Consider the following 27,093-nt stretch of genomic DNA (forward strand, 5'->3'; position numbering starts at 1 on the left):
TCGTTCCCCCCGAAAATCATGTTGATCGTCAGACGAGGGGGAACTTTTTCCGCTTTCGAGGGTTTCGTGTGATACCGATTGCGACCGTAGTTGTTGTTGGCCCGGTCGCTTATGAATTCTCTCAGATGGCCATTTTTCAGCAACGTCGCCACCACCTCACGCAGATACTGACAGTCCCCAATCCGGTGACCGTTGGTCCCATGGTAGTCGCACCATAAATTAGGATCCCTCTAACCGGGATCGTATATCACTGACTTTGGGAACCGTGATTCCTTAATGTTCTCATAGACGACACTAATTCCACCACGCTAATGTTGAATTTGTATTTGGATATCCTGGGTTAGGCGAAGTGTCGGGATTTCGATACCTCTTTGTCCTGCAATAGTATGCTATTCCGGATTCGATCACCTCTCCTATCGGTAGAGAATATATCCGCCGACCGGAAACCTCTGCCGCGTCCTTCGACCCTTTCACAGGACAAAAACCAACCTCTAGAGGACCGTCGATCTGTGTCAAAATAATCCTTCAATTTCTCTTTATTCTTCTCCCGGTCCCGACCCTTGGTTGATGTCGGGAAACCGAGATAGTCATCCTCAATTCTTATCTTTGACTCGTACCGGTTGTGAACATCCGCCCATGTTGTTGCCTGGAATCAGACTTTCCTTCAATTTCTGGGAAGCGTCGGAATGCCTTTAGTAAAACCTTCAGCTGTCAATTCGTCTGGTACGACCGGTAATAGCATTCTTTCTTTCTTGAATCTAGTCACGAACTCCCGCAGCAATTCGGGTTCTCCTTGTGCAATTTTGAATATGTCGGCCTTTCGGGCATGTGCCTTCTTGGCCCCGGCATGGGCCTTGATAAAATAATCTACGAGCATTTCGAAGGAATCTATCGAGTGCTCGTTTTAAAAGCGAATACCATGTCAGGGCCTCTTTCGTGAGGGTCTCCCCAAATTTCTTCAGGAAGACCGACTCAATCTCGTGTGGAGCTAAGTCGTTCCCCTTCACCGTTATTGTGTAGGTGGTGATGTACTGCTGAGGATCCGAAGTCCCATCATATTTCGGCATGTCTGGCATCTTGAACCGCTTAGGGATCAACTCTGGTGTCGCGCTTGATTTGAACGATAACTGGGTGTATTTCTTTGAATCCGGTCCTTTCAATACTGGCGGTGCACCTAGAATTTTATCAATTCGGGCGTTTATTTCCCTCATAAACCGCACGAGTTCGATTTTAAAGGGGTCATTCTCATTGTTGTTACCACTACCGTTCCCCCCGGCCCTGTCAAAGTTAACTTCACCCATCGCGGTGTTATTATCAACCCTCATTGTTATTTGATTTGCGGGAGCACCGGGAGGAACTGGACCTTGTCCATTCGCGTTATTATAAGCACCCGACAACGCTTGCCTCAACTCTGTCATGACTTGTTCCTGTCGTAAAAGGTGGCCCATAATAGCCTTCTGCTGCTCCCTCAGGATTTCTTTTGTTTCAACGACGTGCTCGTCCTCGGCATCATTAGGTGTTACCTCTAGAACATGTCGTCATGCATATTGCCTGCCATGGACCGCCATGGCCTCATCCCCCTCGTTGCGGGTATCACTGATCGAGTCTTCATGTTGAGGCTGATTTCCTTGGGCCTCAACGTTGTGTGCGATATTGAGTCATTGACATCGTTATCTGCCATTTTAATGATTTTTTTTTTAAGAACAAAGAATCAAACATGTTAGTAATAGATGTAAGGATCAACTCAGTTACGCAACTGTCTAAGCCCCATGGTGGACGTCAAACTGTTTACCCGTAAAATGGTACAATTGAATCAATCGATTTGATCCCAAAATGATAAATAAATTAAATAAGAATGTTTGACTTAGCCTTGAAATCGAGATAAGACAGTAGAGAGCTTGGCTCAGGGAGCAGAGCTTCTGAAGGCAGTAATAACAATATTAAGAAGCAAGAAAATAAAGTGTTATTGAGCTTTAAATAGCATGTAGTATAAGTTTGTCAAAAAATTCGTTTCCCTACAATGGTTGTTGGAATCCTTATTTATAGTGGCACCTAGGGAACAAGGTCCTAGGATCAAGCCCTTCTTAAATGATAATTACGGTGGCCATTGATGAATGTGTAACGGCAAGTTATGAATGCCATATTCTCTATAACAGATTATGTATTTAATACTGTAGAATATTCTTTATTGGATGCTATCGGGTGACAGATATTCATCTGTCTTCATGAGCAACATTCTTTTCGGGGCTTCCCGGTGCCAGCCGAGACTGCTGCCCCCGATCTTGACTTCCACCTGTCTCGCTTTTCATCTGTCTCTGGTTCCAGGTGTCACTCTATTATACGAGCATTTAATATGAACCGATTTTTTCCTATACATCTGCATTACTAATATACCTTATTCAGCACTATTCTTATATACCCTACCAAACGACCCCTTAATCCAGCAGATTTACGTCATAAAACTCACTGGAGATGGCTAAATGTTCTCTTGAAAAGGTTTTTAGTAGGCGTTTGGACATAGATTTTATTTAAACTTGAAATTTTCTTTTTTGATATAATATTGAAAAATAATTTTTGATATTTGAAGTTGTGTTTTGATATGCATTTTACTTGAAAAAAATTTAAAATTTTGTGAGTGAGAAAAAAATTTACCCAAAAACTAGCTCAAATCAATTTTTTAAACTTGAAATTTTTTCTTAAATTTTTTTTCAAAAACGGATCAAATTCCAAACAGAAGCTTAATTCAAGCTTTTAAAAATTATCCGTTTAAAAATGAAGATACTCTAGTTATTGCACCATATTCTTTGATGATAAAGCATACTTAATTTTTAGCAACGAGACGCGCATGAATCAGGAATATCAAGAGAATTCTTTTACAAACAATTTGCTAAAATTTCAAAAAAAAAAAAAAATAAAAATTCTCAGATGATCATTCAAATTGTAAAAATAATTCAATAAAATAGCTTTTGAATTGTCGTTCCAATAAAGTCATCAAACTATAGCGATATCTCCTACATCAAATATTTCGATGCGCGCTGTAGTAAGTATATTTGTATTTATTGTTCAAATGTTGTAACTAGGGTTGTGTATAATTTGGTAAATACCGAATTACCATATCGAAATCGAAAATTTTGATATTTGGCATTCGATATTTTGGTATTCGGTATGGTATTCGATTTAAGTTTTAAAGGAATAAATTTGATCATCAGAAATGTCTTGTTAATTGGTTAGACCTAATACCAAATTTTGGTACTGATACCGTACCGAAATATATATTATATTACACAATACACATATTATTAATTATAATATAAATATAAAAAATCTAAAATTTTACTTTTTTTTATTCTCTAAGTTCATCAATTAAGTCTATGCAATTAACAAGACATTTCTAATGATCAAATTTATTCCTTTATATAGAGTTTTCTCTCTCTGGGTTGATATTTGTTGGTTTTGGACAAAATTTTTATCAACAAACGTTTTTAGTTTTGTATTTTTGAGTAGTTTAATTAAGAATATTAAAGTCTATGACTTTATGCACTAGTTAGTATTCAAATTGAATAAACCGAAGTTACCAAACTGAATAAATCGAAATCGAAACCGAAAGGAGAAAAATCGAACCATACAGAATTTAATTAGGTACGGTATTAGTATAGTATTTTAAAAAATCGAATATCGAAAATACCAAACCAAAATATCTAAATATCGTACCGTATCGACCGACGAACCCCGCTAGTTGCAACTACGTTTAATTGGAACCTATTGCCATGTTCTATAAAGCTGCCCTACTTCTATCTCTACAGCTTCCGTTATTGCAAGTAAAGCTGGGGACATTTTTTTTTATGATTATTTATTACAATAATAAAGTGATGAGTTTAAGGAATTAAGATCAAGCACAAGATAGGCAGTAGCATAGAGTAGAAATAAAAGTACATCCAATTATGTTCTTCTTCTGCTAAACTGCAGCTAAGGCCTTTATTAGTGTCTTTTTTAAATTACTTCAACCATTTTTTTAGCACCAAATGAAAATTTACAACAATAACAAATTCGGCCTAACTTTATAAGTGAGATCAAGGAATAATAATATATCCGTAGACCTTACACTTATCTTGAAAAAATAAAAATATTATTTCTAATAAACCCTGAGTCAATAATCCAACGAGACATTTGCCTAACTGAAACCATTTTTCCTTTTCTTTAACCTATAAGTCAAATGATAATTGTAAGATCCGAAAACGCAATCCAATGAGATAAATATACTTTGGGATCTTAATCTTTAATTATTTTTATTTCACATTTTTATTGTCACGTAAACTTTAACACTCTCTTTAGAGAGACTCTCTTGTGTAATTCTGGAAAATGGAGACATTTTAATTAATGTTGTTACTTATGCATTTTTAAGTTTTAACAACTCAAATTCATTTCAATGTGCTTTTTATTTATTATGCCTATAATACTAATTAATATTTTAAATTTCATTTCTAATGAAAAGCACATAAGGTTTGATAAAGAAAAGGGTGCCCATATCAGATTGTGATGGATTTTATTAGTCGAATAAAATAATGGATAAAAAGTGTAGTACGGTGGGTCAAGCTTTATCCCTCAGATAACGATAGATATTGCAATTATGAGAGAGAGACTGAGAGAGAAAGGCGTTTGTGTTTGTTGCTTCAACTTTTCTATCTACAAAAAACAACACAACGGTGCGAATGTTGGAAGAATGGAAGCAAACCAAAGGCCAAGTATGGCGGCAAAAAGAAACTTAAAAATCGTCAAAATAATTCCAATACACTAAAAAGTTTCTAGTAGTAACACATATTTTGCCCATTTGTCTGAACGCAATAACTAGAACAGTTTGAAGACAAAGATGGTGAAAAAGTAACGTGAAGTGTCTTTTTGAAGTGTTTTTCCTAACAGGGTTTGGTCTTATATCTCTTTTTCTGTTTTCCTTTTTACTAGTCATTGATAAGGAAAGGCAGTGACTTTTAGGGAGCTTATTTTTTTTTTTCCAATTTTAGTATAGTTTTTTTTTGGTATATGGGTATGGAGGACGGTGCTATTAATGGCTTTAACGTTTCAAACAAGGCAAACTTAGATGTTGGAAAAATTTCTACTACTACTGCTATTTGTTACAATTTCCAACTGCAGACTACTGAATCATTCCCTTCCAAGATTATGATGGGTCATAATCAAGATCCTCACCGTTCATCCTCTGATGAGGATGATGATGGACGTGGTGGTGATAATGGGCCCACTCTTAACCACAGCGGAGCTAACAAAATGCCTTCTTCTAACGAGCATAATGTATATTCTGATGCTAGTTTTCTTCTTCCTCCTCCTCCTCCTCTTCCAGCTACTGGTGCTGCTGCTGTTGTAAGGACTTTTCAGCCTTTTGACATTTCTACAAACTCATCCCCAGGTAAAAAGCTTTTCTTTTTTCCTTTGTCCCCCCCTCCCCGGGACCTTGACCTTAGTCCTAAACTAGTTACTTTATTTTGTTCTTGATGTTTCCTTTTCAACCCTTTCTTCTCTCTCTCTGTGCTATTGAAAAAGAAAGATCTGAATTTAATACTACTATAGTACTGTTTTTGTGCTGCTACTTAAAAGAGCAGAGACAGAGAGCAAGTGGAGAAACAGAGAAAATAAGTGTCTGAATAATGGAGAATAAATGTATGTTTTTTGCTGTGTTATAACTCTGCAGTCGAAGGAATGGCAGCGGCTCTGGGGTTTCCTTTTACATGGTCTCAGTGGAAAGAACTGGAGAGGCAAGCTATGATCTACAAATATATGGTCTCAGCTATACCTGTCCCTCCAGATCTTCTCTTATCAATTTGCACTAATTCCTCTGGAGCTTCTCATACTACTACATGTAACAACCCTTGTTTTTCCCTATTATCCTATCTATTTTCCCCTTCTTATTTTTTCAAGTTATATTGGGTTTTCTTGATTTTTTTCAGCAGCGGCTAGTGGTTCTGGTTCAGTACAAGGGCAAAGATGCAGAAATATAAGGGATCTAGAACCAGGTAGGTGCAAAAGAACGGACGGCAAGAAATGGAGATGCTCAAGAGATGTAGCACCTCATCAGAAGTATTGTGAGCGCCATATGCATAGAGGCCGTCCCCGTTCAAGAAAGCATGTGGAAGTTCATGCCACTCTTAGCAACAACAATGACAATAAGAAGACTCGAAATCACCCTGTTCCTCTTGAATCTACTCCCATTGCTGTTCCTAAACCCCCACCTACTGGTCAAACTGACAGCCGTTCAACACAGCCTCTTAGATCTGCCTTTCAATATATGGAGGGTCCCTTGTTTCTTCATGATAAAATGGGGCAAAATATCTCCACTGATTCCTCTTTCAATGAACTACACAGGTTTTTATTTCTGTAGCTGATATTTCATTCTTGGCTATGAATTGTGACATTTTCTTTGGCCCTGCAACTGTGATTGAGCTTAATTCCTGTTAGTAGTAGTCCCACATCGGTTGTGTTGGCTATTTGTCTCCTTATATGGTCTTAGACGTTACTTACTTTTTTAGCTAGTTTTTAGAGTTCGAGTTAGGTCGTCTATTTCATTATGGATCACCTTTAATTTTACTTAGTAAAATTTTAATTGGAAAAAAACGTATTTTAATAGTATTTGTTTGTCTTTTGTATGAGTAAAGAAGTTCGGGCTGGACGATGGAAGGTGAGTTGGTGGCAAAGGCTGGTGTTGGACAGCAATGGCAACATTTGATGGAGTCAAACATACACCCGGCGGACTGGCAGGATAGTTACAGGGAAGAGGCATTGAATTTACTGGCGTGTAGAGATTTGGAAAGAACTGAAGATGTGAGTATGAGGCACAATGGTGAGTTCAATTTCATGATAAATCCAGAATTACTTTCTTTGGATAAGCAATCTGTAAAGGAGGCACCCAGGGATTTGATTAATGCATGGTCGAATGATAACATCTACAACAATAGTAACGACGACAATATGGAGGAGGCTTCGTTATGGCCATCGCAAGGGAACATCTCTCCGTCGTCACTTACTCTGTCTATGGCTATGGCTGCGGGCAATGCGCTTGACGAGGATATGGGATTGGAGAGTAGTGTTATGAATAACGCGTATCAGAACAAGTCTTGGGAGAAATTCAGTTGGGTCCCTTTTGCATCTGGAGGACCATTGGCTGAAGTTTTACACCCTAGTTCTTCTATTAATCAAGGTGAAAATCCAGCCTCCTCATATACAAGCAATTGTGATTCAATCAGCCCTGCAGCAACAACCGTTTCATCGCCATCTGGAGTTCTTCAGAGGACAATGTTTTCACACTCTGATGGCAGTGTTTGCAACAGCCCAATTCTTGCACCTCCAACTAACACATCTGAGACGGTTCCATTCCAGTGGCTAAGTTAGAAGAGAATGCCAAAATGGCTCTTCCCTTTTTCTTTTTATTTCCTTTTTACAGTTGTTCCTTTCTAGCTGCCAGAAGTTTCCAAAGTGAATGTCTGAAGTTCATTTTCAGGCAATCTCAGTTCCCAACACTAGATTCAAAAAGGTGTTATACTACTATCCTACAAGTTGTTTTTGAAAAGCTTTCTTAAATTTCAGCAATTGTACTTGTATGTCAAAAGAGGAGAGTCTTTTTGCCTCGTTGGTGCTGTGTCGGTCTTAACATACAAAAAAGAATTAGAATGTTCTAATCTTGGGTTTATCATGGGATGAACTGTGGTGTTGTTATTTGCACTGAAGATTTTTAATTAAGTACTCAAACAGTTGATTACAACATATTTTAATGATGAAAAGGAACAGGGATAATGGCCTTACTATCTGCTGTCTCTCTTTTCTTGAGCTGAGTAGTCTTTAGGACTGTCCGTCCCCCTTCTGCTGAGAAAAATATCACAGTTTGACTTGATAGATACAGCGATATACTCCTTTAAATACTGCTTTTGAAATTTGAAGCCCTTTATAATATCTGTGACATCGTTCGGATGGAATAAAGTGTGGACTAGTTTCATCTACTCCTTGGATATACTGGAGAGTGATTTCACATCCAGCAGCTTTCAGTTCCTTTTGTTCTGTGTTCATTCAATCAACCCGGATTTTTGGAAGACAATAAAGATCACATTTGGTAGAAAATAAAGAATATCTCATCAACCATTCAAGAAATCTAGCGGTTTCCGGGAAGTTCGTGTGAATTCTGGCGAATTCTACTCTAGTACTACTTCTTTACATCCTCTGCTCCATAAATTTGCTTTAGTGCTTTTCATGAGCTAAAAGAAAGTAGCATTTAACTTAATCTAAATGATATTGTGTGATTTTTTTATAATAAACTAATCCATTATCAATTCAACTTCAAAAATCCGTTCATTTGCTCTGGAAAATATGAGATATTGTACGAGTTGCACGTGTTGTTTGAAGGAAAAAGCAAACAATATAGAATATTAACAGTACTGGAATTGTGCCAGTAAGTTGAGATGGCCGAGTTGGTCTAAGGCGCCAGATTAAGGTTCTGGTCCGAAAGGGCGTGGGTTCAAATCCCACTCTCAACAATACATTTTTACTTCTTCGGGAATTGGACTTCGGCGCACATCTTTTCTGTTTTTCTATGTCGGCAGATGATGATGAAAGGGAACACCAAATTACGTTCCCGCTTTTTCTTTTTCCTTAACTAGTCCTAGAACGGCGCGATTCGTGCTGATAATTTGATAAAATATTAATTTTATAAAATTATGATTTAATATATTATATTATTTTAATAAATATTAGTTATTATTTTATTATTTAATATAGTGTACACAAATATAATAAAATCTATACAAAATCAAAGGATACAAAGAACTTCCCACCTTACTCTTGGGATGACTCGAACTCACAACCTCTTGGTTGAAAGTGGAGGTTGCTTACCATCAGAGCAACCCCTCTTGTCTTTAAATCAGCAAGTACTTAGTACTATAATTTGGAGTAGTTTTCTCAATTTATATTTTACTAAAAATTTAAATAATATAATTTTTTTCCTAAATTATAATTTTTAATTCATCAAAAGTATAAAGAGATAAGCTTTTTATTATTTTTATTAAAAAGCTACTAATATTTTTAATAATTAATAATTTGTGTTTTATATATAATATATTATCTTATGTATAATATCCTAATAGTTTCTTTATATTTTTGTATTTTGCATTATAAAATTATGAGTTCTATTTATTAAATAAATCTCCCTACATGAGAAATTTAATTAGTATATATATTTTTAGGCTATCACTTGATTTGTTTTTAGTATTCTTCCTTTATGACTATTTATTTATTTATTATGACTTTAGTTATGTGTATATGTAAGACTTTTCTCATAATAATTCTAACTATAAGTTTCTTTATATATATATATATATACACACACACACACACTACTATATTAGGAAGAAATTACTTTTCAATTTGAATTGATAGTTTTTTTATTTTTTGTTTTTTTTTTTTTTTATTGTAAAATAGTTTTAAAAGTTCAACTTGAAACTACTCCCCAATTTAATTGAGTAGTTTATTTTTATATATTTTTGTCTTTTTATAGATAAATTATAATATATTTGTATTTATTAATTCAAGTAGTGTATTAATTCAAAATTTAAAATTCAAAAAAAAAATAGTTAGAAAGGTAGTTTATTTTGTCATAACAATGTCACTTGGCTCTTTGTGGTTATATCACTTGTCTTAATATAGTGCTTTTACTTCTCCTATTCTATATAGATAAAACCAAAGAGTGGGGTGAAAACATAATAAGGTTTAAAAGGAGACCCTACTTTGTAAAATTTAGAAAATAAGCGATTATTCCAGAACGATCGAGCAATCCGTGCCTTGGTCCCAGTCACACTTAACAGTCATCACCTTAATTCCTAGCTAGCTAGTACTAGTATTATCTAAAACCTTCACGATTTCTCCACACCCTTGTCTCTTCTCCCTATAAATACCTCCTATTGCACAACATAAGCAACAGAAAACAAGACCAATCCATAAAAAAATATCGTGTGATCGAGCTATCTTTCTGGATTTGTTTTTAGTTTTATAATGGCTTGCAAAACTCTTACATGTTCAGCAGCTTCTCCTTTAGTAGTTAATGGTGTTACAGCGTCCTCTAGGAGTAACAACAGGGTAGCTGCGCCTTTCTCTGTTTTCTTTCCATCCACATGCAACGTGAAAAGGCCAGCGTCTAGGCTTGTAGTTGAGGCAACTGGAGATAACAAAGATACTTCAGTTGACGTGCATGTCAGCAGCGGTCAAGGAGGAAACAACAACCAAGGCAGTACTTCTGTCGACCGCCGTCCTAGGAAGATGTCTCTTGATGTCTCCCCTTTCGGTATCTCTCATTTAGCTACTAGCTATACCATTTAGGAGTACTATTTAATTTCCATTGCACCAACAACTACTGCCTGCTTAGCTGCACTGTCTGTATTTCCATTGTATTTAACTTTAGCTATTTAAAGAATTTGACACTATAATATCAGTGCCTTTAAATTCGTTGTTGTACGTTATTTGTTAGGTTATTAGTCCCAATTATTAGAGGCGGATGAATCATAGGAATATACGGTCAAATATATCTATAATATTCTCGTTTGTTGCGAAATTTTTTGGTTGCTACAGTGATGTTATACATGACATATATTATAACATGATATAATATTCAATTTCGAGAAAAATTTGACTTTTATAGGGAATAAATATTATATAGTGATGTTATAAAGACCGTAACTAATCGATTCTAACAAAAACTCATCACTAAAAGAGTACTGTCTTTTGTGCTAAAACTATGAAGGTCGAACCCGTCAAAATGCTTCATTTTTAACCCATCGAGTTCAAGTCTTTAATATTCTTAGATGATGTGGAAGTGATCACAATGTTAGTACTATAGTTACTGGTTAAATTCAATTCCAGTAGGTCATTGCTCGTGTATCAAGATAGTTGGTAGTGGTTGATGGTAGAGTAGCATTTGATTAAGCTCTGCTTCATTAGGAAGTTTTCTTATTATTCATGTGATAAACAGGATTGTTAGACCCAATGTCTCCGATGAGAACAATGCGGCAGATGATGGACACTATGGACAGACTGTTGGAGGATACCATGACATTCCCAGGAAGGAACAGATCATCAGCAGTAGGGGAAATACGTGCTCCTTGGGACATCAAAGACGATGAAAATGAAATCAAGATGCGTTTTGACATGCCGGGGCTCTCTAAAGATGAAGTGAAGGTATCTGTGGAAGATGATTTGCTTGTCATCAAAGGCGAATACAAAAAGGAAGAGACTGGAGATGACAACTCTTGGGGCAGGAATTACAGCTCCTACGATACTCGTTTAAGTCTCCCAGATAATGTTGAGAAAGATAAAATTAAAGCTGAACTGAAGAATGGAGTCCTTTTCATCTCAATTCCGAAGACCAAAGTTGAGAAGAAGGTGATTGACGTGCAAATCAACTAAAAAGTTGATGGTTTTCGGTTTTCTTCTTGTTGTTTTTTTGTAACATTCTGTAAATGTAACTTGGCGCAAATATTTATACGAGTATAGTTTTAGCTACTGTGTTTCTCATTCTTTTCTCGTTTTCCTTTTCCAGCTAGTAGTAGTTCTGCCAACGCGTTAAGCCCTCAAAGTATTTCCTACTAACCAATAGAGGGGGTAACTTGATACTGCAGATTCTTTAGTGCGTCGAAATATTAGTCCAAGCATGTTTTTCCAAATCCAAAAAAAGCTAAAAACATTATATTAAACATTCTGCAAAACATAAAACTGAAAGGAACAGTCAAGAGCTCTCAAGGCGAACATATTCTCTTCAAAAAAATTTAATACTCTCCTTGGTCAAACATTAAAAGGTGAACGAAAAGAGTTTATTTTCCTCTATAATGTATTGGGTGTATAATGTATCCGCACACCTAGGTGAAGAAATAGGCGTGAAGGAAAACTACGGGTGAAGACAAATACTCCGTTTCTGTCGCACATAATACTTACTAGATCTCCCTAATAAGTACTTCAGGATAACATTAACAAACAACTACTACTCTACTTCAGAAACACATTACACACAGCTAGCAATCACTTCAGTATACTCCCATATTTAGCAAAGCTTAGATTCAACAAGTCAGTAGTCACATTTATTAAAAAAAAGGAATGAGAAACTGATTCAGAGAAGAGGAAGAAAAGGTCAACTGGTCATTTTGCTCCATCACCCAATGGTCTAACTAATACACTATCCCAGGGAACTAGATCAGAAATTTTACAAGAGCAGAACACAGGATCACAAACCAATGTGATAGAGGAATATCATGGAACTCACTGAAGAAAATCACTGTTAGAACATCTCAGTACTCGTACTCGAGGCATTGCCTAGATAAACATAGTATACCAGATTTTAATTACATCAACATAGGAACTCATAAACCTGCCAACAGTACAAGCCTTAAGAACAAGTATCCGGTGGGTGAGAGATGCCCAGCTGAGTAATGAGAATAAACTAAATGACAAAAGCCACAAGGTACTTAGTGGTATTTGTATCTACGTATGCATTTAGATATAAGATCAGCTGAGAAATGCAAAGTGATTTATGACTGCACTGCAGGGCGAGGAGCACGTGGTCGAACAGGAGTCTTTGATGGGCTCACTCTGCAGTATGCAAAAAGTTTGAAGATTAATGGATGTCAGTGAAATAGAGAAGACATCGGCAGGATTTGCACTAGAAACAGAGAGCTACCTTATAGGGAGTGACCCCAATATTGCACCACTGCAGTTCAGTGCAGCAATGGCACTCTCAGCCTGCAACAACCAGAAAATTCATCATGAAACTATGTAAACATCATAGCCATGAAATGCCACGTGCTAAAATATATTACATTACATCACGGGGAGTCCACTAAGTTTTGGGACCAATTATTGAGATCATTAAATTCAAATAACAGGCCAAGCAAAGATAGTTGACACCCTCAAAGTCTGCCATTGCCACAGCAGAAGTGTCCTCAAAACAAATTGCACTGCAACTAATCACTAGGAGGAGGTACATAGAAGTGTGGCACCCTCCTATACAAGAACAGAAAGTGGGATACTCTAGAAATCCCATTTTTGACTTGCGGCACAGGCACCTTAAAACATAAATTCCACGTGTGTTAAGGCAACAGAACACAGCTTTGAAATGAATCAACGAGAACTGAATGCAGATTGCACCAGAAATCTAGAGAGTGCATGAGGAAGTTCAAATCTGGAACCTCCACCAAAAAGACTAATAGAAGTTCTTTTATAGTTCCCTATATCCATTGTCAACGAATGCTGTGGATGAAGCGGTAGCATGCTAGCTGAGAGCAACCAAGGAACAGAAAAATTATAAGATATCCTCATGCAAGTACATTGAAGATACTTTATCATGGGAACCAGACTTCACACGACAGTTTGGGTGCTAAATTAGTAGTACTTTCTCCAATTTGAAGATTGCTTGGATGATAAAGCTGGTCTACTTTTTACAGAAGTATCTCACATAGGAGTACCAAGTATAAAGCACTTCCCTTCCAGCTTCGTTTAAGTGGTCAGGACATACAGAATCCAGTCATCCACATAGTAAAAGTCGTAAGGGCTCCCGTCAAAGCAATAGCCATAAACGTATATCAGGCCATGACCCCCACTCAAAGCACCAGCTAAAAGTTGGTCACTAAGAGATGCAAGAACAACCCGAGCTGAGCAGCCTCAAAATCACCGAGATCGCAATTTTATTTACCCAACATTACTGTGAATTCCTAATAATCTACTGGCATGTACTCATTAGCTGACAAATATACCACATGCCTGTTGAACTGATCAAAATGACAACACAGGCAACTTCTTTTTTCCTGCTGTCTAGAACCACTTTATAAGTGATTAATATTGCACATAGTGTCCTCGGGTTTCTTTCATAAAAGTAATGATATCTTAACTTGTAAAATAAACATCCACCTTCTCCAAATCTGGTGATTCTGAGACCTTCGATTTGTTTCCCATATAACTAAAACATAGAAAGGCAAAAAGACCTCATACCCATCCTAGTTAAGGAATTAAGGGTCCTTTGCTAACATATTAGTTATGCAAGAATTATAATACAAGGATTGTTATGGCAGTGGATAAGAATGTGTAAATTGTTACAAAAATTATTTTGCGGTCAATAATAATGTAAGAAGTATTATATGGTAAAGGATAGTACGTAGGGGTTGTCTACTTTAAGGACATCTTTTCGATACTCTTGAAGAGATATTACTAATAAACGTATTCTTATTCCACATTTTATCCCACAGAAGATAATAATACATTGATTCCCACAAAAGTTATGTCAGTATTAGTAGTGCATAATTTAATACCTGAAATCAAACATTGACTCAATTATAAATTTTAACTAGAAAACAAATATTGTATTAGTTATGCACAGTTACATTAGTAATGCATAGTTTTATTCATACTTTATATGTATTAGTTATGAAAAACTTCATATTGGAATTGTTTTTTTGTGGCCGACCAAAGGAACCCTCTCCTTCCAGCAGTAACTCAATCGACACAACTAAATACCAGAGACATTTATACTGAACACAAGTCGGTACCATATCCTGTATTTTTCATCACTCTACTACTCTAACAATGCAGCAACCAATAAAAAAACACATTAGCTAAATTCACAAAGAAACACAAGCACATTAGAACTGAGTCACTGACCTGCAGATGATGGACCTTTCTCATATTATTCCAGAGAGAAAGTAATGCTCACATGGCTCATGTTATGTAGTTAAAGAGAATAGCACTACTTTCTCATGGCAAAGATAGATATCAACATAAGCTTAGCATTTCCGCAAGCAAGAGGAGAAAAACTTTCAAACTTCAGTTTACGTCAATATTATCTCAAATTCACAGGAGTGGCCACACTACTACAAAGAACTTTCTTCACCCACATAAACTTATCCAAAAGGGACAAAAATGTTTTTACACTTCGAATGTAAAAGAATCAAATAACATCATATGAATGCTAAACTACAAGCATTTATAGTGAAAGACAAAAGCTCATGGAAGTTACCATAACAAACTCGACAAAAGCTATACGAGTGGAATAACGATAGTCACCAAGCAACCTCAAGCACTTAACCTGTGTTAGAGAAGGAAACAGCGTAGAGTTAGGACCTTAACTAGGACAGGCACTTTGAGACAAGTCAGTGAGAAGCTACAAACCTCTCCACAAAAAGATTCAAAGAAGAGCTTGACATCTCCTTGAGTAACCTGCTTCATACAAATGAACAAGTCATAAAGCATTTATCCCCAAAGAAGCTCTTCAACCATGTGAAGCACGGATTGCAAACTCAAAATTACCTTTGTATCAATGTTTGTACAGTATATAGTTCTTGCACACATCTCTCTTTCATCTTCGGACTACATATCAGCGCCAAAGGTAAATAACATAGTATTAGCAACACTAGGTATCCATTCATCACCTCAACAGCAATTTTGCAAAAGGGAAGTACCAAAGTATACACATTTTCTCACCCTTGGAAGAAATTTTGGATTAACTGGTGCAATTGCAGTTTTAGAGGGAAGCACTCTCACAGGGTAAAACCCAAGCATAGTCCCTGCAAGACTCAAGGCATTCCTTGCTCCTTCTGCAGACCATACGTGGGACAATGCCACTGTTAGACAACAAGAACTTTCACCAAAAAATGTCAAACCAAAGATTATGGTTCAAGATACCTTCATCAATAAATTCAATAAAGGCGAAACGGAGTAAAGAATTGGGGTCTCCACATATGCGACAGTCAACCACCTTCAGCACATCAAGGTTAGTCAGGTTATGGCAACAAAAGATTTCATTAACATATTAATAACTCCAACAAAAATGTGACCAAACGAGAAACATATTCACCTGCCCACAAGCAAGAAAAAGTGTAGCAAGTTGCTCCTCAGTCACCTATATATAATAAGAAAAATTAGTCTCCAGGGAAAAAAAGATGAAGGTGAAATAACTAAATGAAATAATGAACAAGTACCCATTTTTTTAGTACCTGGTGATCAATGTCAGACACATAAACAGTCCTCCTTATAACCTCTTCGCGTTGGGCCATGGTTGTCCGGCCGTTCATCCTTCTCCTACCATGACCATAGCCATTTCTCTTCTGCTAGTCCATTTCAACCCGAATTGTTAGCCATGACCCTCAAGACAGCGATTTTATTACAAAACAAGGTTTGAAAAAGGTGACTGACCATAGACTTCTAACATCCTCCTTTTTTAGACCTTAATGACTACACCATCCTCTCATTTTTATGTACTTGCATGATATATACCAACTATGGTATTTCCTAATACTATAAGCTATCAAGTTATGTTTAACATACATAAACTGGAGAACCTAACACTTACATATGCATAGTTTTTTCTAGTAGCTACTAAATAAGTAAATTAGTTACCCTTCTGTTGGAAATTCCATCGCCACAGAGTCCAGCTTGCACAGCAAAATTGAAAGCATCAAATCCAAATTGGTCTCCACCGGGAGGGAATGGCACTACTCCACCGTAGTTGTCGGAAGAGAGGGAGGGGGGAACAAACTCTGCAGCCATGGGGTTCAGTTTGGAGAACATTTCCTCCAAATCCCTCATCTCCCTGCTGCTCTTAAACCCTTCCTCATCAACACCGTTCATTTTCTGATGATGAAGATTATGATGATGACTCAGCACTCCATTGTCGTTGATTCTTTGTTGTTGCTGTTGAAATACATCCATTTGAGGCTTACGCTGGACAGTGGTTTTTATCTGAAGATTCTGATCAATCGGTAACGTTGACCGTGGCACGCCGTTCTGATTTGACTGATGATCGACGGCAGCAGAATCATTGCCGTCCGTCCGATTCAACGACCCGTTCTCACCCACGGCCATGATTGTTCCTTCTTTCAGCAACTATGTGCCCAAGACTGGTCCTTTTTCCTCCTCCTTTAAACGTTTTTTCCCCAATTTGGGTTCTGTGAAAAAGCAACACGGAAAAGAAAAAGATCAGTCCTTTCATTCCCAATTTTATCAAGCTGGGGTTTTAATATCATAAAATTTTCACCAACCAAATTATCAGAAAAAGAAAAATGGAAATCGATATTTCGTACCTGATGGGTCTAGAGGGTGTCCATTAATCAAAAGAAAAAAAAACAAACTCAAAGATTGGTGAGCTGGGGGGAAATTAAGAACAAGAACAAAACTTTTTAAGAGTGATGTATTATTTTACTGCGTCTGTCTGCCGAAATAAAGAGAAGAGAAGTAGGGAGTAAAAAAGAAAGAAGAAACTTAGGAATTGCACAAATTCGTGCAAATCTTCCAAAAAAGGTATAAACTTTTCCAAATGACGGAGCACTCCCAAACACCTGTACAAAATAATATGTTTAAAGTAGGAGTACTAAAATACATTGGTTGTACTCCGTACTAGGTAGATATTGGCCCCTTTGTTGAAAAATTACATAATACAAATAGCATAATAATAATTTTATTTGGTTGCATGAGTTATTGAATCACCTTGATATAATAAAAAAATTCAAGTATAAGTAAAGGAGGTTCAAAATATTTTAGATCGTAGGTTCAACTTCCAACTATGACATCTTAGGGTTTTTTTTTAATCCTCTTGTATAAATTTTTGGTTCCACCACTGTTAATATGATACTAGATGATATATATATATATATATATATATATATATATATAAATAAGTACCAAGCAGTCCTACTTATCACCACATGGTTATAATAGTTTTTCACAAGAAAAACGTGGTTTAAAGTAAATATACATGCGAACAAATTAGTACGTATTTACAGATTTTGAAATTTCCATATTAGTAACATATAGCCAGTGATGAGGAAAGTGGGGGGAAATTGAATATAGTCGCAGATAATAGTTCTTTTTGTGTAACTGCCTTAGGGGCTAGGGCAACAGCTGAGCTCCCCGTAACATTTTTATAATAAACTAGTATTGTAATCGCACAATGTACGGATAATGTTGTAATCCCACTAAATTAATAAAAAAATATACATATAAATAACTATTAGTGAAAACTCAAATATTATAACCTCACATATAGTCTGTAATATAAATGAATGAAAATGTAATATTTATTTTAAAACAAATAATACTAATATGGAGTAATAATTAAAAAATATTTAATCATATTTTAATTTAAATTATAAAAAATATATTTAATTATTATCTCAATAGAAGAATCTCTCACAACAACATTCTTCTATCAACCTAAGTTACATAAATTATTACCTTCAGTGTTTTAATGTTGAAAAGACAAACTAATATATACATACATGATAATTTCTCGACAATCAATATATTCTTACTTTTGGGAGTTACCAACAGATGAACAATTAGACTGAAATTTGCTCAATAATTATGATGTCACTTCAATTTTAACCATACGATTAAAGTTGCTTTGCTTTTAGCAATTTAAATTATACCTTTATGACATAATGAATTGTTCACATCACTATTCATAAGTAAAAGTATTTGATAAAACTCTTCAACTTCACGAGTTTTAATTTTATTTAGTAATTTATTTTTTAAGAATCAATATTTTCTCAATTAAACAAACTTTTAATGTAATTTAAATATTTCTATTTTGCCACGCACATGTCCTAAAGGAAAAAATAATCAAATATATTTTACCTTTAATTTTTGTAATTTACTTTATTTTGTGTAAATAGTAATCCCAAATAGTGTCATTATTTTCTTTTATATATTTACATTGTTTAAGTCTATTTTATTCTAATTTATATGTATATATCGACTCCAACATCTGCTCAATCAATTGGCTCAAATAATTTGTGAGAATATAAATATTAACATCAGACTTAGAAATCATAATCCATACATGAGCCATTAAAGAAGAATTTATACTTCCATTCCTATTTACTTATCATAACAACTAATAGAATTCATAGAAAAAAACTAAAAAGTATATATATATATATATATATATATATATATTTTGCTTTCCAAACAACTGAGATATAAGACAAGCTATAAAACTTTGGATAACTAATTTCACCGTAAAATAACACAATTGATATTTAGCCCAACTAATATATGAGTAGCTTCATACTTTAAAATACACCCCCCCACCCCCCCAAAAAAAAACGCATTGATGTATAGCTTGCTATCAGTCTATCCGTTCCTCTTGTTCTTGTATACATTTATGATTGATTTAATTCCATTCGAACATCATTGGAATTATTTATTTACATATTGTTTTCTCCTTTTGTTTGATTATTTATCCATGTTATTGCATTACCGATAACTTAAAATTATCCATATCCTTGTCTGCTACTCCCATTATAATATATTATAGATGAATTTTTTTTTCTTATAGTAAAGTTTTTATTTACTTCTATCCTTTTATTCTACTGCTCAGATTAATATGCTTAAATTTATCAATAATATTTTTACTATTATTTATTTATTATCTTTATTTTATTTTTTAACTTAATTCAAGGTATAAAATTTCTTACACTATCTTTATCCCTCTCTTTTTTTTTTTTCCAACAATAAAAATTTTATATGATCTTTTCATTAATATTTAATACAATAGTAGATTAAAAAAAATAAAATTGCATAATTCATACTTTATACTTCACCAAAATCTCAGGGTATTTTTTTCGTCCTTGGATTTTTTTTTTTTTTTTTTTGCCTATTAAAAAACTTGGATTCAATTCAAAAGTTTGGATAAGATTTTAATTGATTTGGTTTAACAAATAAATAGACAGAAGATATGTGAAAGACTGATAATTCTTTCATCTTTATTTTATAATTAGTTATGATAAAGGTGTTATTTTTATCTCTCAATTTATTTATTTTTAAAGAAAAAATCTTATTAGTTAAGATAGGACAGTAAGTTATATCTTTAGAAAAATATTCACTCTTTCCATTTGATTCAAAAGAATCTTATTTACTATCTTTCCATTTAAATTCAAAAAAAAAAAAGATATCTTCCAATTTAAATTAAATATTATTATAAATATTTTTCCTAAAATACCAAGTGGCTTTATAATACTTTGCCACTTTATTTAACCATAATGCAAACTTTATTCCTTTAATAATATATACTAGTCTCTCTGAACGCGTGTTGCACGTTTATCTCATATCATTATTATAAAGTTTGTATTGCAAAATACTGAATTTTTATCACATGCATACTTTAAGAATCGTTTTTAGTTATAAGGGCATTTGGACACACATTATTTGCAACTCAATGTTTATTTTATAATTTTATCTATTATTTTAATTTTAATTTTAGTTTTAAATAAAAAGATTTTGAACCTAAAAATGTTGTTTGAGTATCTCAAAGAAAGTAATGTTTCTCCCACAAAAGTTCTAACTTCTTCTGTAAGTGAAATTCATGTCAAACACAGTTCTAACTTCAAATTTAACTTAAAATACTAATGTTTCAAACTTCAACCAAATATGATCCAAACATAATCTTTTAAAATAAATAAGTATTCAGTATATGTGGTTAACAATCGTAAAATGAATTTCTTTTTTGTTGGTTAACATTATATATATATTTCAAATATTAAAAGACACTTTCAAAACACACACACACATATATATATATATGGGTTTTGCTAACCTACTACATAGTTGTAGTAGGTTAGCAATGTATGCATATTTGATTTGCCTTAAATGCCCTTATTATCAAAATAACAACCCATTCATATGAGGGGTTTCACTGTCTTTTTACAAAATCTAAACACCTGGTTGATCTTATTCCTCTTCCTCCTCCTTTCTCTCACTCGTCAATGGTGACTGCCCATAACAACAAATATAAAACTGGAAAATAAATTAAAGACAAACAAAAATTTCTCTTCTTAGAATTATTTTGGGTGACGAAATTTCTATTCATTGTTATTTTCTTTTTTCTTTTTTTCGTTTACTGCGAGTATATATGAAATTAGAAGATGCAATGCTAGTTTTAGCGCCGATCTCCATGGAATTGTTAAACGGAGGAATTGTAATTGGAATTTGAGGTATTCAAAATATATTTGGAAACTGATATTAGCAATTTTCGAGTAACATTTTGGGGGTTTGAAGAAGCAGAGGAGGAGCGAAGCTTGTGGATTGTGTAACTGAGTATGAGATTAAAATTGAAGATGTCGATAATGGGTTTCTTTCTTGTTTAAGGATTTAAAACTGTTTCACTTAATTCTTTGAGTAGCCGCAACAATATTCTCTTTTCTGCTTTCAGCCTTTCACTATGAACGGCAGCGAGAAGTAAAAGGAGCAGAAGGGGAGAAGAGACCTGGTTTTAAGATTTGAATAAAAAGACAAAAAAGCCCCTATCTTTATGCTTGACTGGTTGTGCTGTCAAGGACATTTAAGGCAAATCAAATATGCATATATTGCTAACCTACTACAACTATGTAGTAGGTTAGCAAAATCATAGGTATATATATATATATATATATATATATATATATATATATATATATATATATATATTAGAGTGTCATTTTCATCATCAAACTTTAGGTAAGTGATTTCTACAGCTTGTGAGTTAAATACATAATTTATATGTGGATTAAAATATGAATATTTATGGAAATTATGGTTCTAATACTTCTAATAGTTTGACAATACACACACATGTGTGTGTGTGTATATATGTATTGTCAAACTATTAGAAGTATTATTATTTATGAAAGAAAAGACAAAATGGGAAAATCAAGGAACTACCTCAATTGTAACGACCCGACCAGTCGTTTTGAGCTATAGCGCGTCGTTCGGCGGTTTGAGGCCTTGAGTAGCTTCACTTCATATTTTATGACTTGTACGCGTAGTCGGAATCGAATTTCGAGAAGTTCACAGTTGATTCGGATGGAAAATTCTAATTTCGGAAGCTTTAAGTTGGAAGAATTGACTGAGGTTTGACTTTTGAGTAAACGATCTCTGAATCGGGATTTGAAGGTTCCAATAGGTTCGTATGATGATTTAAGACTTGGGCATATGTTCGGGTTGAGTATCGGGTAGTTCAGAAGCATTTCCCCGCCTATTATGGAAAGTTGGCATTTTAAAAGTTTAAGAATTTTTAAAGTTTGATTTGAAGTGAATTTTGGTGTTATCGATGTCCGTTTGGGGTTCCGAGCCTGGGAATAGGTTCGTATCGTATTTATAACTTGTACGTAATGTTTGGCGTCATTCCGTAATGTTTAAGTATGATTCGGACGCATTCGTCGAAATTTGAATATTTGAAAGTTAAAAGAAGAATTTTGATCGTCGATTCGTAGTTTGGATATTGTCTGGTGTGATCTGAGGCCTCGAGCAGGTCTGTGTCATGTTTTGGGACTTGTTGGTATGTTCGGACGAGGTCCCAAGGGGCTCGGGTGAGTTTCGGGGTGGTTTCGGACCATTTCTAGGCCATTTTTAATTGCTAGTTTTTGGGTACAACAGTGTGCATCGCGATCGCGGACATTAGATTGCGTTCGCGAAGCTAAAAATGGAAGAAATGGGTCTGTGAATCGCGTTCGCGGAGGCAGATTCGCGTTCGCGAAGAAGAAATTTCTGCTGCACAAGTTTGACTTTGGAAGCTTATATTTTGCAATCTATAAGGAACTTGGAGATGATCCAAAAATAAAAGTTATAGCACTTGATGTCTAGTTTTCAGAAAGTAAAACCATTTATCATTTGGAGTTTTGTACAAAACGTTATGATCATTATACTATAGGTTATCTTGAGAAGTTGGGCAGCATGTTGTTCGCGATCGCGATTGGTTTTCCGCGATTGCGAAGGGCAATTTTGAGCTGAGAAAAGTTGTGCTTCGTGATCGCAAAATATTTTTTGTGATCGCGAAGGGAAAATACCTGGGCAGAAGCTATATTTCGGGGGTTTGGCTCATTTTCACCTTATTCCTTCCGTGGGAGCACACTTTGGGAAGATTTTGGAGTGTCATTTTCATCATCAAACTTTAGGTAAGTGATTTTTGTACCTTGTGAGTTAAATACATAATTTATATGTGGATTAAAACATGAATATTTATGAAAATTATGGAATTTTAAGAGAAAAAACTAGAATGTGGTATTTTTGGATGTTGACCACGAAATTGGACATGGAATTGAGAATAAATTATATATTTGAGTTCGTGATGTTATGTATAAAGTTTATCTTTGAAAAATTTTGGAATCCGGGCACGTGGACCCGAGGGTTGACTTTGTCGACTTTTCGAGCGAGGTTGAAAAATATTATAAATTGTTAAAATATACTCATTGGAGTATATTTTGATTGATTTGCACGTTGTTTGACTAGTTTCGGAACGTTTGGCTTTGAGTTGAGGTGTTAGAGAGGCGTTGGAGCCGGTTATGGAACTTCAGGGTGAGGTAAGTCTCCTGTCTAACCTTGTAAGGGGAAAACTACCCCCTAGGTGATGTAATTGTTATGTGCTACTAGTTGTGGGTGCTACGTAGCTAAATCATGTTTATGTCCGGGTAGACTTAGGACTTTATCATGTAATATTTGAATTATTTGAACTCATTCTGCTGGCTTAATTAATTGAATTTATAATTGAAATTGATTTAGAAATATATGCATATATTAGGCCGAGCCTTATCACCTTGAGTTATTGGCAAGTTATTTGAGAAACGGTAAAAGTTATATTTACTTTGTGCATATGTATTGTATTGTAAGCACGTGTCTCGTAATTCGGTAATTTTCTTCCTTTCTTGTGGGGCGGGCCGAATGCCTCAGCATTTGACGAGCACAAAATACTAACTTAAATTGTGCTTGGTAGTCAAAGATAGTACAGTATAATATCGTGTCCACAAGGATTGGATTTAAATAGTATTCTCGTAGTTTGTAGCTAGATTGCTATCCAGCAGGATCAACAATTGAGATTTATATAATTAATAATCTAAAATCTACAGCTATTGACTAATGACAATCACAACAAAGGTAAGCAAGGGAGTTATAAATGGGAGAAAATATGGGTTGATAGGATAGGTGCAAGATAGTTGTTCGGAATCTAACTCTAGATAATTCACTTCTAATGTTCAAGTGAGTCTCTCGAATACACTTAATTATCAGTATAATATTTTAGTAAAAACTCCTCTCTCGATTAAGTCCCAACCTCACAATATGAACTAATTTAATCTCGGTGAAGATATGCAAGAATTCGTAATGGATTGGTCTTTAGGAGTACCTCTTTCGATTATCCTCCTAACTAGGTTTAATCAAGGATTCAACTAGCCTCTTTTGATTATTTAGAAGAATCTATGAACTCAACCAACAATATAGTATAAATATATCACAAGTTATGCCTCTTTCGATTACAAGATAAGTGAACATAGATGCAACAATTAAATCTTTTTCAAAAATGATTCAAATACATAAAAATATAGTTATAATCCACAAACAACCATCAATACACCAAATCCATCAAAACCCAAAAGGTTTTACTCCATAGACATGGAAAAGTTCTTCACAAATAAAATAAAAGTAGAGGAAAATATAAATACAATCCAAACTCGGATCTTGAGTGAGGAAGGAATGATGAAATCCTTGTGCTTGTGTTCTTCAAACTCCTCCTTAGCCTCCTTGGCCTCCCCTGGTCGAAGTTTGTCCAAAAGTCCCTAAAGAATGGTATTTTGAGGTATTTAATCCGCCCCCAAAATAAATCCCAGACAAAACTACCTTTTTCTTATAGAAATAGGACTGTTCCCGGACATGACATGCACGGTTGCGCACCTGGGGACTTGGTCGTGCATTTTGCGTATCGTTCTGCCCTAAGTGTGCGCCCAGTGTGCGATCGCGCACTTGGTCGCGCACCTGGGTTGTATCAGTTGGGAATTTGAGAAAGTATAAAACATGAAAGTTGTAGACCTTTTAAATAGCTTTCCAACGATAAATTGTGGAACCCAAACAGATTTTTGAGCTAAAGGTTATGTGTATTTTACTGGACAATGCGCAGTATGCTCGCTTGATTCTTAAAGTGCACTATCATCCGTTGATCCCCGAACACGATCCCAACTTAATTCTTGGGCTTTTACTCAGACTTCAAAGCTCCAAAATATTATGAATTCATTCCACAACATTTACATAGATCGGAATCACTCCTACAAGGCATAAAATACACAATTAGTGCAAAATACTAGCGATTAAAGCTCCAACTCAATTAAAGTGCATTAAATTAGAGTGCAATAAGCGACTAAAACAAAAGATTATAGCCTACCATCAGCAGTATAATAGATGTATCTATGGTTCGTTCCACTCGACCCTCGGCAGTGTACACATTATTCTGGATAGGGCCGAACGACCTCGGCATAATCGTGCATTATTTCGCCGGCAGTCCGAATATTGACGAGATTATCCTTCCACTGATGCCTGATATTTTATATGGTATTTCTTATCGGTTTGATACTGGTACTTGATACATCTGAGTTATTGAGGTAGAATACAAGACTGAGAAATTTATACCTTTAAAATAAATTTTTGGAAGATTATGTAACTTATAGATTTACCCTATTATTGTTGTGTGCTTTATATGTGCTTATGATTTATTATATTGCTTTATTGGACCTCTAGTAAGTGTCGATGTCGACCCCTCGTCACTACTTCTCCGGGGTTAGGCTAGATACTTACTGGGTACACGTTGATTTACGTACTCATGCTGCACTTCTGCACTAAATGTGCAGGATCTGACAGGTTTATTTGGTTGTCAACTTGGCGCATAGGCGCAGCTGCTGAGGGGACTTTATGGTGAGTTACAAATTTCAAGCTGCGTATCGCAGCCCACAGTGTCTCCATCGTATTACTTACTTTATCCTATCTTATTTACATTCCAGACAAAAATTGTATTATTATTGTACTCATTAGTAAATGCTCATGCACTTGTGACACCGGATTTTGGGATATTCTAGTTGATAACTACGGATTTGTATATTATTATCACCTTTCATTTCCTTTTTCAGACTACTAGTTATGTACGTACCCGTAATTTTAGAGGTGTAAACCTCCTTACTTAATTACAATTATGATTTCGAAAATAATAAAATGAATATTTAAGTTGTTAATTCACTATTAGCTTGCCTCGTTGGGCGCCATCGCGACCTATAGTAGGTTTTGGATCGTGACATCAATGATGATACAATCGGTATAAGTTTGCTTGAGGAACACCCCTCTTTCTCTTCCTTTCTAGTAAGAGACAAAGTTCAGTTGTAAAAAAAATCATTTCAAATATATTTTTTCCTCCATTTCATGTTCACACATCACTTAAAAAATCCAACACATCATGCACATCTTCTTCGTATACGTCTTTAATTAATATTTATTTGTATAAAAATAAGTATTAGAGTTATAGTCTCATTTTGTAGAAATGAAGGGTTAAATTACATAATGAGTCCTTTTTTATTTACTGAATAAAATTTAGGTAATCAAGTAAGATAAATTTAAGAGAAAAAGCACCATATATGCCTATAGACTACTGCAGATAATAGTAGATCTATAATTCATATGGAATATCTTTCAAAAAAATATTTATTTCTTTCGCTTGCAAGAACGTAAAATAGAACTTCATTGTAAACAGAGTGGATCGTTAAGAAGATTAATGTATGCAAAGAGTAGATGATATGAATATCTAAAATATTATGATAAAAATGATCACTGGTAGTTTTTGAATATCAAAACAAAATTAACGATTTATTTTATTTACCAAACTTACTTAGCAAATAATGCATAATGCCTTTTAGAATTTTTTAGTTAAACTTATTCCCACCAACTAATCTTTGTATGCACGGGAATATGCATAAACGAAAACAAATCATAAGCACATAATGAAAGACTAAAACATTTGTTTTGGTACTAATATTTGTTTACGGATGAATGCAGAAACGTACATAGAGGATAAAATTAAGAATAAAAAAGTCATATTGATAATCCAAGAAAATAGGCTATATTGTTGGACAATCATTTTTTTCTGATTACGTATCTGGTTTAATATATGAAAGAGGTCCAATAATGAACTGCCAACTAAAAATGGTACTATTCTCCAAAGACGTAAAAGTAACCAATATATTCATTAAAAGAAGAGGTTACTGTATACTCATAATTAAAGACACAGATTTG

At 34.7% G+C, this 27,093-nt stretch overlaps 3 protein-coding genes, 1 long non-coding RNA gene and 1 other non-coding gene across 8 annotated transcripts in view; 4 read left to right on the plus strand and 1 right to left on the minus strand.

Moving 5' to 3' along the window:
* LOC138908782 (uncharacterized) overlaps nt 1–9,468 on the plus strand; it is a 165,269-nt gene extending 155,801 nt beyond the window's left edge. The window contains exon 2 of the long non-coding RNA XR_011415186.1: nt 9,430–9,468. This is a non-coding gene — a long non-coding RNA (uncharacterized lncRNA). The remainder of the gene's footprint in view (nt 1–9,429) is intronic.
* Nucleotides 4,619–7,705, plus strand: LOC104093511 (growth-regulating factor 7-like). Of its 2 annotated transcripts, none has more exons than XM_009599260.4 (4): nt 4,619–5,419; nt 5,702–5,869; nt 5,961–6,372; nt 6,663–7,705. In XM_009599260.4, exons 1-4 carry the CDS (start codon nt 5,038–5,040, stop codon nt 7,393–7,395), a joined length of 1,695 nt encoding a protein of 564 aa, XP_009597555.1. In that variant the 5' UTR covers nt 4,619–5,037; the 3' UTR covers nt 7,396–7,705. The 2 variants fall into 2 exon arrangements, with proteins under 2 accessions (XP_009597555.1, XP_009597554.1); XM_009599259.4 differs by having other exon boundaries at nt 4,622–5,419; nt 5,958–6,372.
* TRNAL-AAG (transfer RNA leucine (anticodon AAG)) lies at nt 8,451–8,531 on the plus strand. The gene has a single exon. It is a non-coding gene; the product is annotated as a tRNA-Leu (tRNA).
* A 481-nt stretch (nt 9,469–9,949) lies between the features above and the next one.
* LOC104093512 (small heat shock protein, chloroplastic) lies at nt 9,950–11,544 on the plus strand. The gene is made up of 2 exons (XM_009599262.3): nt 9,950–10,330; nt 11,015–11,544. Exons 1-2 carry the CDS (start codon nt 10,042–10,044, stop codon nt 11,446–11,448), a joined length of 723 nt encoding a protein of 240 aa, XP_009597557.1. The 5' UTR covers nt 9,950–10,041; the 3' UTR covers nt 11,449–11,544.
* Nucleotides 11,545–12,272: 728 nt separating this feature from the next.
* Nucleotides 12,273–27,093, minus strand: part of LOC104093514 (polyadenylate-binding protein-interacting protein 11-like) — a 46,195-nt gene continuing 31,374 nt past the window's right edge. The window contains exons 1-11 of one of the 3 annotated variants that reach the window (XM_009599263.4): nt 17,103–17,341; nt 16,420–16,967; nt 16,017–16,127; nt 15,878–15,922; nt 15,706–15,778; nt 15,505–15,617; nt 15,331–15,390; nt 15,193–15,240; nt 15,041–15,109; nt 12,713–12,774; nt 12,273–12,624 (exon numbers count right to left, since the gene is read on the minus strand). In XM_009599263.4, coding sequence (XP_009597558.1) covers nt 12,564–12,624; nt 12,713–12,774; nt 15,041–15,109; nt 15,193–15,240; nt 15,331–15,390; nt 15,505–15,617; nt 15,706–15,778; nt 15,878–15,922; nt 16,017–16,127; nt 16,420–16,884 — 1,107 coding nt within the window. In that variant the 5' untranslated portion in view covers nt 16,885–16,967; nt 17,103–17,341 and the 3' untranslated portion in view covers nt 12,273–12,563. Of the gene's footprint in view, nt 12,625–12,712; nt 12,797–15,040; nt 15,110–15,192; nt 15,241–15,330; nt 15,391–15,504; nt 15,618–15,705; nt 15,779–15,877; nt 15,923–16,016; nt 16,128–16,419; nt 16,968–17,102; nt 17,345–27,093 lie in introns of those variants that run through there. The other 2 variants (XR_004506333.2, XM_070197280.1) reach the window with 2 other exon arrangements.

The sequence above is a fragment of the Nicotiana tomentosiformis genome, chromosome 3, assembly GCF_000390325.3.
Source record: "Nicotiana tomentosiformis chromosome 3, ASM39032v3, whole genome shotgun sequence".
NCBI classification, from domain to species: Eukaryota; Viridiplantae; Streptophyta; class Magnoliopsida; order Solanales; family Solanaceae; genus Nicotiana; species Nicotiana tomentosiformis.

What these genes read in the sequence shown, in the direction of transcription:
- LOC104093511 (XM_009599259.4), top strand. Translation starts at nt 5,038, where the DNA reads ATGGGTATGGAGGACGGTGCTATTAATGGCTTTAACGTTTCAAACAAG. An exon ending in AGCTTCTCATACTACTACAT is followed by an intron (nt 5,870 to 5,957) that starts GTAACAACCCTT and finishes GATTTTTTTCAG; the next exon opens with CAGCGGCTAGTGGTTCTGGT. An exon ending in TCTTTCAATGAACTACACAG is followed by an intron (nt 6,373 to 6,662) that starts GTTTTTATTTCT and finishes GTATGAGTAAAG; the next exon opens with AAGTTCGGGCTGGACGATGG.
- LOC104093512 (XM_009599262.3), top strand. Translation starts at nt 10,042, where the DNA reads ATGGCTTGCAAAACTCTTACATGTTCAGCAGCTTCTCCTTTAGTAGTT. An exon ending in TCTTGATGTCTCCCCTTTCG is followed by an intron (nt 10,331 to 11,014) that starts GTATCTCTCATT and finishes TGTGATAAACAG; the next exon opens with GATTGTTAGACCCAATGTCT.